The sequence below is a fragment of the Puma concolor genome, chromosome D4 (genome assembly GCF_028749965.1).
Source record: "Puma concolor isolate L17-30 chromosome D4, mPumCon1.1.hap2, whole genome shotgun sequence".
In the NCBI taxonomy this organism is placed as follows: Eukaryota; Metazoa; Chordata; class Mammalia; order Carnivora; family Felidae; genus Puma; species Puma concolor.
The window spans coordinates 80,874,874-80,887,552 of record NC_141679.1 but is presented as its reverse complement, the minus strand read 5'-3'; the positions used below and the strand labels follow the sequence as shown (position 1 = coordinate 80,887,552).

Genomic DNA, 12,679 nt, shown 5'->3' with positions numbered 1-12,679 from the left:
AGCTTATGGTCTAGCAGAGAAGTCAGACACAAGCAAGTTATTTCAAGTGTGCGATACATGTTAAGAAAAGGGAAATACAGTTTCACTGAAAGCAGGGGATCTAATCTGGTATGGGGGAATTGAAGAAAATGACTTGGCCAGGACCCTGGGAAATACGTAGGAGGGAGGCAGGAAGAATGTTCCATCTGACGCAAACAGTGTGCCTGGCATTTTGAGGTGGAGAGGGAGGGAGGTTCACTCAAATAACTGGGGCTGAGAGAGCTAGGGGGTGAGTGGCGTGAAATAACGCTGGAGAGGTAAATAGAGGGCACTTTAGAAGGTCTTATAAGCATCGCATTGGAATGTTACTGCCCTAAGAGGAAATAGCATGGGAGAACAGAGGCTGGATAGTGCTGCAGAGAGGAGATGGCATTTTCACAGGGTCTTTTTTTTTTAATAGTTTTTAAAATTTTCCTAATGTTTATTTATTTTTGAGACAGAGAGAGAGAAACAGAGTGTAAGCAGGGGAAGGGCAGATTAGGGAGACACAGAATCTGAAGCAGGCTCCAGGCTCTGAGCTGTCCGCACACAGCTAGACATGGGGCTCGAACTCACCAACCATGAAATCATGACCTGAGCCGAAGCCGATGCTTACTTGACTGAGCCACCCAGGCGCCCCATTAACTTTTTTTCAATGTTTATTGTTTTGAGAGAGAGAGAGACACACACACAGAGTGCGAGCGGGGCGGGGAGGGGGCAGAAAGAGAGAGACACAGAATCCGAAGCAGGCTCCAGGCTCTGAGCTGGAGCTCAGCACAGAGCCCAACGCTGGGCTCAAACCCATGAATCGCAAGATCATGACCTGAGCTCAAGTCGGTCACTCAAGCAACCAAGCCACCCAGGTGTCCCTCACAGAGTTTTGAAGGAGGGGGAGAGTTTGTGGTGAAGAGGTATGAATTGGAGCTTCAGAGGGGGGAGATGAGGAGGAGAAAGTCACGTGAACATATGCAAGTAAGAAAGACCCAGATCTTGCTGAGAAATGGCAAGCAGTCCTGCAGGACTGATGATGAAGGGAGAGGGCGAGATTAGGCTCAAAACGGAGATTAGACCCAGGTCATTTTACTGTGAGGACGCCATTTCATTCTGTTTTTAAAACATTGCTTACTTGTAGGGTACCTTGCCTGTCGAAGCCCGGGAGAACACCTTATATCTGACAGCCTTTGCTGTGATTGGAATTAGAAAGGCTTTTGATATGTGCTCCCTGGTGGTAAGTAAGAGTTTCCTTTCTCCAACACCCATCCTCTGTTTCCTAACCATTTAGTGGGAGGGGCCACCTTGAAAATAAATTTAGTTTCAGGATCAAAGGATTTCAGAATTATGATAGGTATTAGAGACCCTGGGTAAGGTGAATTCAGTTGTCCAGTGTCACAGGCCAGCAAACTGTGGAGCTGACAGTAGAACCAGTAACTTTTGGCTGACACGGGAAAATGGCGGCGTCTCCTCTGCCTCCTGCCTGCATCTCTGGTAATGTTCTGATGCGGATGTGACTGCTGCCCTACACCCAAGGCATCTCGTATTGTGGAACCTCTGAGAACACACGATAGCCTGTCTGCTTCTTTGGGCTGTGCCATGTCATTTGCTTGGAAGTTGTGGGGAGAGAGGAGAGGGTTCGCCTGCGTGGATCAATGTGAAGGACTCCAAGGGAGCAGGAGCTTCCCTGATCAGGGGAGAGAGCATCTCACACTGAGGTCAAATGTGCCTGCTTACAGATCGGAAGCGAGTGAGACATGTCCTTCAAACCAGCGTAGAGAACAGACATGGAAAATCCCAAAGGGGGTTATAGGGTCTCAGCCACAGAACAAAATAATGTTTGTAGTTTTTTCCAAGAGAATTGTTATTTATACTTAACGAGGCAAAACAGTCAACAAGGACAAGTTCCCAGGGGCCTAGAGGACAAGCTGACACCCACTGGTGCGTAAGGGAGGGGCAGTGGAGCTGGGACGGGAGGAGCCAGGAGAGCTGACCACAACATCACTCCGGCTTCCTCCTCACGCACTTAAGTCGGGACCGAGTAATAGAGATGATGTTCCCAGGAATTCTTAGGATCAAAAAGCACTTTGGTAGCTTTTGGTTCTTTTCCTGCTATTTATGGTTTTCTTTAGTAAAACTCTGTTTGAAAATGTGAGTCTGTCCCAGCTCTGCCGAGGCGGAGTGGTGAAAGTCTAGGCCTGGCTTCTCCTTCCCAGGGGCTGCATCTGCTGCGGGAAGCAGAAACTAACGGCGAAAACGTCTCCAGAGATGCCCTTTGCCAGGGGCAAAAGGCCTAACCCAGTTTGGACGAGCACGTTTTCCCTTCTGAGATTAGGCTCTGCTCCTTCTCCCAGAGGGATTTGTTCCAGTGAGACACCATCCACTTCTATGAGGACAGTCTTCTTTCCACCCTTCGCCTTGCCTGCCCCAGGATGGTGCCCTCCCGGGGGTGGTTCGCATCAGTTGACAGGTTGAGACAAACTTAGGTACCCTCCGCTCTTGTTTCCAGAAAATCAACACGGCTATCACTAAAGCTGACACCTTTCTGCTTGAAAATACCCTCTCAGCCCAGAGCACCTTTACACTGGCCATTGCTGCTTACGCTCTTTCCCTGGGAGATAAAACCCACCCGCAGTTTCGTTCAATTGTCTCAGCCCTGAAGAAGAAAGCTTTGGTTAAAGGTATGACTTATTTCACACAATTTTTTCAGCAAGCGTTTAAGCATGCTAATTCTGTGAAGGAGGTTAGGGCAGGCAAAGTTGAGTAAGGCACGGTGTCTGCCCTCGAGAAACCAACCGTCACAATACGATATTTTAAGTGCTGTTATTCATTCACGCAGCTTATGTACTGAGTACCTCCTATGTACCAGATACTGTTCCAGGTTCTGGGGATAAAGCAACAGACCAAAATAAAACAAAACAAAGCAAAAAAAAAAAAAAAAAATCCAGGTCCTTGTGAAACTTACATTCTAGTTATGGAGAGACAGACAAACATGGTAAGTAAAATACTGCATACAGTGAATAGGTTGGATGATTGATAGGAAGCAAAATAAAGCAGGGAAAGGAGACAAGGAGAAGGGGTAGGTTGTAATTTTAGATACAGTGGTCAGGCTTGAGCCTCACTGAGAAGGTGGTACTTGAGTAGAGACCTGAAGGAGGTGAGGAAGCAAGCTGGTGGATATCTTGAGGAATGTTCCTGATGGAGAAGCCGCATGTGCAAATGCCTGAGGCAGGAGGCTGCCTGGAGCTCCATGAATGACAAGGAAGGTCATATACAGCCTTGGAGGGCATCACAGGAGCTCTGCGAGACCCCTGTATACAGTTGTGCAATGTAGACAGCCCCCACCCAAGCCAGTGAACTGAGGCTGAAATCCAGCCCGTGCATCCCCCTAGCCATGCATCCTAGTTTGGGTCTGCTTCTGCCCAGAGCAAAAGGTGCCTGTGTCTCATTCACATCAAGGTACTGGGTGGGTGGAGGGGAGGGGGGCAGTGGAAGCACTAAACCTTTAACTTCTGCTTTGAGTGAAAAGGGAAGGCATTGGAGGATTTTTTATCAGAGGTGTACTGATTACCAGTTTATTGCACTTTCCACTCTGGCTTATATTGTACTGAGTTGGCTATATATGTATTTCATTTTGAAACATAAAGATACCACTTCCTATAGGTCAAGAGTAAAGAAATGGAAAGAGGGTAGCAGTGATCATTGGCCAGTGTGCCCGTACCAGCATGGATATGGTTGGGTACTTCTGAGCCCTCTTCTGGCTGAGGTTTTCTGAAAGCTTAATAAATCTAACACGAGGTGTGTCACTATTTACAAGATTTTATTTCTGTCATCGTTTAAAAATGACTGAATCATAAAATATACCTCGAAACCACTTGTACAGTGCTTTTAAAATAACACAAAAGAAATGTCTTGGGTCTTGTAAGATAGGGATCATAAAATCATAGAATTGAAGAGCTACAAGAGATCTTAATAATTCAAATAATGTTTGAGCTGCAAGTATCTTTAAAAACCAAATCTTGGGGCGCCTGGGTGGCGCAGTCGGTTAAGCGTCCGACTTCAGCCAGGTCACGATCTCGCGGTCCGGGAGTTCGAGCCCCGCGTCAGGCTCTGGGCTGATGGCTCAGAGCCTGGAGCCTGTTTCTGATTCTGTGTCTCCCTCTCTCTCTGCCCCTCCCCCGTTCATGCTCTGTCTCTTTCTGTCCCAAAAAAATAAATAAACGTTAAAAAAAAAAAAAAAATCTTTTATTCTGAATACAGCAAATCTGAGTCTCTGAGAGGGAGGGGAAGCATTACCCAAAGTCATGTAAATAATGTAATTATGAATTGTAAACAGATACATCAAAATTTTGACTAATCTTCAAAAATAATTTCCAAATATGCCTCACTGTTTTTTAAAATATAATTTGCGCAAAAAAGGACTTAAAGTGACAGTTTAAATTACTACAGTAATAACAAATATAATTTAGAACCTAATTTATGAAAAGTGCTACATATATGAAATTATCTTTAGTGCTTTAAACTCGAAGAGATTAAAAAAGAATGAACTAAGATTTTGGGTGTGATCTCAATTTCTAGGTTGTAGATTTTTTTTCTGTCAGGGAGAAAAGTTCTCCAATTTATCTCACCGTGTCAATAATAACAATAAAGCTTTCTATGTGTATGGTGCTCTCTGGTTGATAAAAGTTACATTTGGTATCTCATCTGAGTTTCACTGCAAGGAAATAAGTACTACGTACACTTTAAGGTATTAGAAAATGAGTCCCACAGAACAAAACAGAATTCTTCCAAAATGACATGGTCATTTCCTAGTAGAGCAGAGACTAGAACCTGGGTGTACCGGTTACCAGTTGGTTACACTTCTCCCTTTACAGTACTGCTTCTCCCCAGTACATGCGGACTTTGCATGATGACCTTTTTGAGTAAAGACAGAGAGCACTGTATTAAGAGATCTTATTATGTACTGGTCACCTTGAAGAAGTTCTTCTTACAAAAGAGTAAGAAACTTCTAGAAATCAGAAGGCCACTACCAGTAAAAACGTCTAGAAACCTGCTAGAAGTATATCAAATTCACATGTATTTTTTTAAATGTATTTATTTATTTTGAGAGAGGGAGAGAGAGCGAGAGAGCACAAGCATGAGTAGGAGAGGGGCAGAGAGAGAGGGAGAGAGAGAATCCCAAGCAGGCTCCACACTGTCAGCACAGAGCCCGACGTGGGGCTTCATCTCACAAACTGTGAGATCATGACCTGAGCTAAAATCAAGAGTCAGACACTTAACTAACTGAGCCACCCAGGCGCCCCTCAAATTCACATTTTTAATCACATTAATGAATGTGATTTGTTGATGTTCAGGCGATCCAGTCATTTATCGCTTTTGGAAAGATGATCTTCAACAGGAAAGCACATCCACACCTAACCCCAGTACAGCACACGTGGTAGAAACCACTGCCTACGCTTTACTCACCAGTCTGAGCTTGAAAGACATAAATTACGTTAACCCAATCATCAGATGGCTATCTGAAGAGCAGAGGTACGGAGGCGGCTTTTATTCAACCCAGGTAACATTTCTCTGTCTGGTTTTACTCTCCTGAAGACATTTGCCCTCCTCCTGCACGACATGTGCCACATTCATTCTGTCGCCCATGCTTTCGTCCTCCCGCCAAGATCTGAATAAATGACTAGAGTCAAAAGACCCTTAGAGATTATCTGCAGTGACACCCTTCTCCTACAGCGGAGGAAGTCAGCCCCAAGAGGTTCGTTCATGGAGTTAGTGGCACAGCCAAAATCAAAACTCCCATTTCCTGACTCTAAATCCAGTACTTCCTCTATGATTCTTAATGATCACGAAGGGCTAGTAAGGTTATCAGTGATTCCATCACATCCTATGTAATGAACAGAGGCCACCGTGTGGACCAAAGTACTGATATTCCCTCCCCCCCCAAAATGAGTAAAAAGTGAGAGAAATACTGACTGTTACGGTTTGCCTAGCTACCAGTGTAAACTCATTTATGTATGTATGTTTTGTAGTTATTATGTAGTTGTATAATATGCTCTGTTTTCAAAGATGAGCTCAAACGTTAGCATCTTCTCTGTTCCTTGAATGTTTGGATGATCGTAGAATGTGTTTCTATGTGTTTATAAAATTTAGAGCTAGAGGGGTCCTTTAAGGTTACTTTAGTGATTATCTAATCTGAGGAGGCAAATGAATTTCATCTTGGAGACAAGTGTAGGCTTAGCAGGGAAGAGTGTCCCATTGATTATCATGCCATGTCACAGGCAGATGGGGTAGCCACGTGTTTGACGCCTCTGATCTAGTCAGTCACATTTCCCAATCTTGCACATGAGGAAGATGAGACCTAGAAAAATAAAGTTCACCCATTCATTCCTTCAACAAATACTTGTTCAGTAGCTACTAAATGTAATGGATGCCAAGAAATCTTACATTACACTGGTAGAAGCAGAAAATGAAAACGGAATAATAGAGAGGGAGAACGTATTTATGGCCCCACTGTGGAGTTATCTAAGGTGAGACTTAAGGATAAAAAGGAGACAGTCACGCAAGGATTAGGAGGCATTCTGCAAAGAGTGACTGGCCTGAGGTCATGCACCCAGGACACCTGGAGAGCCTGGAACTGAGGCCACACTTCCTTCCTCTCCCTGCCAACAGCAGCATCCTTACTGGGGAGGGAGAGACCTCCACCTAGGAGCCCTTCACCAATTTCACTCAGTCAGCTGGAGTTTCCCCACTGGTCAGTGCATCCTCACTCTCTCATAAGAAAGCGGATTTGTAAATACAGGGAAGGTATAAATGAGCTAAACCTGTTTTTGTGCCTTGCTGATTGCTGACAGGATACGATTAATGCCATCGAGGGCCTGACGGAATATTCACTCCTGATAAAACAACTCCACTTGAACATGGACATCAATGTCTCTTACAAGCATAAAGGTGACCTCCACCGTTATAAGATGACAGAGACGAATTTCCTTGGGAGGCCAATAGAGGTAAATTAAGGACTTTTTATAAAATTTTATAACTGGGTGGGCCCTTTGAAGTCATGTGTTCCCCTCTTACTTTACAAATGTATCTATTTACTACTTAAAAATACATTGAGTACCTGCTATGTCCCGGGCACTGGGAATTCAAAAGCAAAGTGTATGAAGAAACTGGGTACTCGGGGAGACTGCTGTTTTAACAGACAGAAAAAAAATAAGAGCCTTGGTAGGGACATGGAAGGACAGAGCAGGGTCTCCTGACCCAAGGTGAGAGGTAGGAATTTGTCAAGTGCGTCCAGATGCGCAGGTTAAATCTGGGAGAATCAGGATGAGTTAGCAAGGTAAAGAAAAGGGGGAAAACATTCTAGTCAAAGAGAACAGTATGCACAAAGGTGCAGTGGTGGGAGTGAGAGGGAAGACACGTGTGGACATCCACCAGTGGTTCCACGTGGGCCTGTCATACATACAAAGTATGGCCAAACTGAGGGATTGGCCTTTGGGTCCCCTGACAGCTTACCCCATGTACCCCTGCTGGATTTTTTTTTTTTTTTTATGAAAACCTCAATGGCCTGTGAAAATTTCCCAAAGTAAAGGACACGTTGGAAGAACTAGTTTCTGTGTCAATAAGAGTAGCTGCTAGTAAATGGCTGCTAACATATATTTTTCTAATTACCACATTTCAGATTATTTTAGGTCATATTTAAATACACAGATGACTGGAAATAGTTTTTAACTGTCTACATGCTCTACAAATCCATGTTTGGGAGAAGTAAGTAGACATGAGAAATAAAATTGAACACGAAAATTAAAAACAATTGGCCCACAGATAAAAAAAAAAGATAGGTATGGATATGGATATATAGACAGAGATATAGACATATTCCAACATTTGAAAGTCCAGAGACCTCAAATAAAAATCTGCCTCCAAACTCTTAAAAAACCGGACGATCAGGCAACAGGGTGTTGGCCACAGCAAGCACTCTTCAGTCGGTCCCAGTTTCTGGCAGTCACGTGACATGTGTGTGTGTGTGTGTGTGTGTGTGTGTGTGTGTGTGTGCGCGCGCGCGCGCGCGTGCGCGTGTGTGTGCACGCGCGCCCTTTGTGTGCCCTTGCTTGGTGCCTGGGCCTCTGCAGGCACGTGTGCTTATGGCCCCCAGGGTTGGTAATGTGTCTCCTTTCTCTGGGAGCGTGTAGACTTCACCAGAGGTTCACATTCCAAGCCGATGGTCTAAGATCTCATGAGGAGCTCTTGACCTGAGCGGCAAGGTAGGCCCACCGGAGATGTAACTGCAGTTAATTCTTCTCTACAGGGCTAATGCTGTAAGGGCCTCTTGCCATTTTTAAATAACTAAAACTCAGCCCATGACGCTGTCTTTGTATAAAACTCAGGCTATGAGTATCTAGTCTGGAATATCTCTATGCCAGCATTTCCTGAAATGCATTACCTAACAAAGGTTTGGTGGTCAAGTTAGTGTGGGACACTCTAGTTTAAATGAAGTTAATCAAGTTTGTTCATAGAGGATTCCTACCCTACCCTTCATATGTATATGAGTAATTGTGGTGACCCTGGGGAGAATGGGCAATGGAGGGACATGGGGACAGGGGCAGGGCAACAGTATTCATTTCCCAAACCTATCTGTCACTCAAGTTCATAGAACCCATTCCTCATGCAGCATCTTGATGCACTGGCTTTTCAGTAAATGCTATCTTCCATCAGGGAGAACAAGAGAATTGGCCTTGTTATCTACATTTACTAAAATCTAGAGGAAGGGCTGACAACTCTTCACGCACACCGAATCCCCTTTGCACTAGTGTGCTAAGTGAGGGAAGGGGCAGCCCGCAGCCTTGGAGCGAGCAAGAAACCAACTCTTTGGGCCTCTTGCTCAGAATGGCCTCTCCCACGCCTTCCACACATCAGGGGGCATTTGTACAATAGAGCTTCTCCGGAGGGGAGGCTTTCTTAACCCAGTCCTGACCTTCACTCTCCTCCTGGAAGGACGGAAGAAGAGTGTCAGCACCTAAGGATCTGGCAGGCTTAAGTGAGGTGCCGGATGGGGCAACGGGGTTTGAATAAAAGACCAGTGGAAGTGGAGGAGATGAGCCTCCTCCTGAAGCACTGAAAGGGATTTATTCCGTTGGCAAAAGGAGATGAAGATCCAGTTCTATCATAACCATATATAAATGAAAACATAACCCAAAGTGGCTTCTGCTGTGTTGGTTTTGCGGGCTTGCTCAGGAGAGCTCAAGACGTGGTATTCATACGGACAAGGGAAAAGGAATTTCCAGCACTTCTAGCGTCTGTGTGCACAGGATCTCCACTGTCTTACCCATTGAATCTCACAGAAGCCCAGAGAGAGGAAGCTGGCAGGTGTCAGGCTACTTTTCATTGTTCTGTCCTCCCTCCCTGTTGAAGAAGAAAACAAAGCACAGTTTCTCATCCACCTTTCCAGGTGCCCCTCGATGATGACCTCGTCGTCAGTACTGGGTATAGCAATGGTGTGGCTACAGTGCACGTAAGTATTTCACTGAGAGCCGATTTCAACCATATGTCTGCTTGTACTAAGTAACATGAAAGAAAGTTAGGGACTTTGCCACAAAGTTACAGAGATCTAGGCTTGGGCAACCAGGACTAAAGTAGGATTCATTTACTCATTCTTTTTAGCTGTCTCAGTAGCAATCCTCACAATTTCTTTTTGCAGATGGCTACGTTAATCCTTGTACGTATATAGTCTTTGTATTTGTGGAAATTATATATATATAATTATACATATATATATAATTTTATGGTTCTGTAGTTGTATGTGCGTATGACGCATGTGTGTGATTATACACACATACATATCCCTGCTTTCTGTGGTTAGTAACATAGTCACATAGCAATTCTCCAGCATCATTGCAGATTGATGAATATATGTAAGGACTTAAGTTTCTATTATTTTAACTGTAGACTGCATGCACATACACAAACAGCTTAAAGAAATGTGTGACTGACTGCCGAATGGCTAAGATGAACTACATATTCTAAGCATCAATTAACACTCTACTGATGATTTCAGTTACGCTCTTATCTTTGGCATGTCCATTCCGTCTAAGACTTTATGAGATTGCATGGTTGGGTTGGTGGGGGAGACAGACTGTGCATTTCTCTGTCACTTCTAGTTGCTCTCAGTATATCTACTTCTGGAAGCACCTCTGTCCTTCCCTGCACACCTGTAATTTGTCATTTACTACGGTGGCATGGGGGTTAGGAGAAAACCATACTTCCTGGCCTTGAAGTGTTTTGCATGAAATTAGAATAAACAGGTTCCAGGACAAGAGGCTTAGGAACTTTTCTATAGTAAACTACACAGATTTGACCACATGGGATTTGGCAAGATTCTGCCTGGCTAGATGTCATCTTTTTTTTTAATTTGCCTACTTGGGCTTCTCAGGTATGTTTCAAATTATAGAGTTCGCTGAAAGTCCAGCTGTTGGGAAATGAGTCTTTGCTGCACCCCATTTGTACTGGATTGTGGAATCAATACTTTGGGCATTTCACCTGCAGCAACAGTACAGCCATGATGCCTTCCCCACTGTCCTGTTTTTTGTTTTTTATTCTTGAGTTAGTTAACATACAGTGTAGTCTTGGCTTCAGGAGTAGAACCCAGTGATCCCACTTACATACGACACAAGTGTCCTCCTTAATGCCCATCACCCGTTTAGCCCATCCCCATCAACCCTCAGTTTGTTCTCTGTATTTAAGAGTCTCTCTTATGGTTTGCCTCCCTCTCTGTTTTTATCTTATTTTTCCTTCCCTTTCCCCCACGGTCATCTGTTAAGTTTCTCAAATTCCACATATGAGTGAAGTCATGTGTTATATGTCTTTCTCTGATTTATTTCACTTAGCATAATATCCTCCAGTTCCATCCATGTTGTTGCAAATGGCAAGATTTCATTCTTTTTCATCACCAAGTAGTATTCCATTATATATATTGTGTGTGTGTGTGTGTGTGTGTGTGTGTGTGTGTGTGTGTGTGTGTATACATACCACATCTTCTTTATCAGTTGATAGACATTTGGGCCCTTTCCGTACTTTGGCTATTGTTGATAGTGCTTCTATAAACATTGGGGTGCATATGCCCCTTTGAATCAGCACTCCTGTATCCTTTGGCTGAATTCCTAGTAGTGCAATTGCTGGGGCATAGGGTAGTTCTCGTTTTAATTTTTGGAAGAACCTCTACACTGTTTTCCAGAGTGGCTGCCCTGCCCTGTTTTAAATAGACTATTGTTCACACGTCCCAACATAGGTAACAACTGTGGTTCAGAAAACCAGTACTTCTGAGGAAATCTGCAGCTTTCATTTGAAAATTGAAGCCCAAGACATAGAAGGTAAAACAGAACGATACACGCTGTAATTGTGTGCCTTTTTTTTCCTACCTGTGGCCTTCACATCCCTCTCCTGGTAGGTTGGTTCTCTCCTCCACTCCAAAAGCAAGCCCCCTTGCACCCTGAAGTACCCCTCTAACCTTGGCTCTGGGGTCAGGGTACATGCTCTCCTCTGCCCTGATAGCTTCCATTTGCGGCTCAAAGGCCTGTTCCTCCAGGAAACTTTCCGGCCACCAGTGAATCCAAGCATCGGCCCTTTCTCCCTCCAACCTTCTGAAAACACGTTACCTTCAATAACTCCTTCCTTAAATCATAACTTCTTTGAAAGCAGGGAACTGTTACAGCTATTGGTATTGTCAGCAGCCATGAATTGCCATTAAACTCATCAGCAGCGCCAGCTTCCAAATCAAAACTCATGTTTAAATGTGTTCAGGGACCTTTTCGTTAATTATTCTGTTGCGACAGGGCACAAAACAGCTAAGAATGGTTTACTCTCATTTTTTGTTTGCTTGTTTTTTGTATGCGCAGCTTCCAGCTACAGACGCTACAGCGACTCAGATTACAAACGCATAGTAGCATGTGCCAGGTAAGCCTGTTTCCACAGAGGGGAGCACAGACTCAGGGCCTCACTTGTGCCGTGGTATTATCTCTTTACATCTTTTGGAGTTTTAAGATGGCCGGAAGATGCAAAATTGTGCGCTTGTTAAAATGCAGAACATAATGGGTATTCTTAGCTACTTTGTAGAACAGCTTCATTTTTGCTCATAGTTTTCCCTCCCACATTTGGCCTTCTTCTAATTCAAACAGTATAATATCGATTTTTTTCTGTCTTCCAGAAAGGTAGAGAGGAGATAGAAGGATGAGGAAAAGAAAAAGCAAAAGATTTTCTTATAAGTAGCTTCTACTCTCTTACTTAGATCCCATTCCCCCAGAAAATTCTCTAGCCATTATCAGCCAGTGGTTCTCAACTCAGGCTGCACATGGAAGTCAGCTGGAGAGCTTTTAGAACTATCCAAAACTTGGGGCGCCTGGGTGGCTTGGTTGGTTAAGCGTCCGACTTCGGCTCAGGTCATGATCTCACGGTCTGTGAGTTCGAGCCCCGCGTCGGGCTCTGGGCTGACGGCTCAGAGCCTGGAGCCTGCTTCAGATTCTGTGTCTCCCTCTCTCTCTGTCCCTCCCCTGTTCATGCTCTGTCTCTCTCTGTCTCAAAAATAAATAAACGTTAAAAAAAAAATTAAAAAAAAAAAAAAAAGAACTATCCAAAACTCTAGCCTCACCCCAGAGGTTATCCTGATGGCAGCCAGCATCGA

The 12,679-nt window shown here is 44.2% G+C and overlaps 1 protein-coding gene across 1 annotated transcript in view; it reads left to right on the top strand.

Annotated features, from left to right (window-relative positions):
• The window catches only part of LOC112865031 (complement C5), an 86,392-nt gene that overhangs the window by 57,882 nt on the left and 15,831 nt on the right, over positions 1-12,679 (top strand). The window contains exons 27-33 of the mRNA XM_025931246.2: positions 1,151-1,246; positions 2,519-2,690; positions 5,364-5,569; positions 6,861-7,013; positions 9,455-9,517; positions 11,291-11,372; positions 11,898-11,955. Coding sequence (XP_025787031.2) covers positions 1,151-1,246; positions 2,519-2,690; positions 5,364-5,569; positions 6,861-7,013; positions 9,455-9,517; positions 11,291-11,372; positions 11,898-11,955 — 830 coding nt within the window. The remainder of the gene's footprint in view (positions 1-1,150; positions 1,247-2,518; positions 2,691-5,363; positions 5,570-6,860; positions 7,014-9,454; positions 9,518-11,290; positions 11,373-11,897; positions 11,956-12,679) is intronic.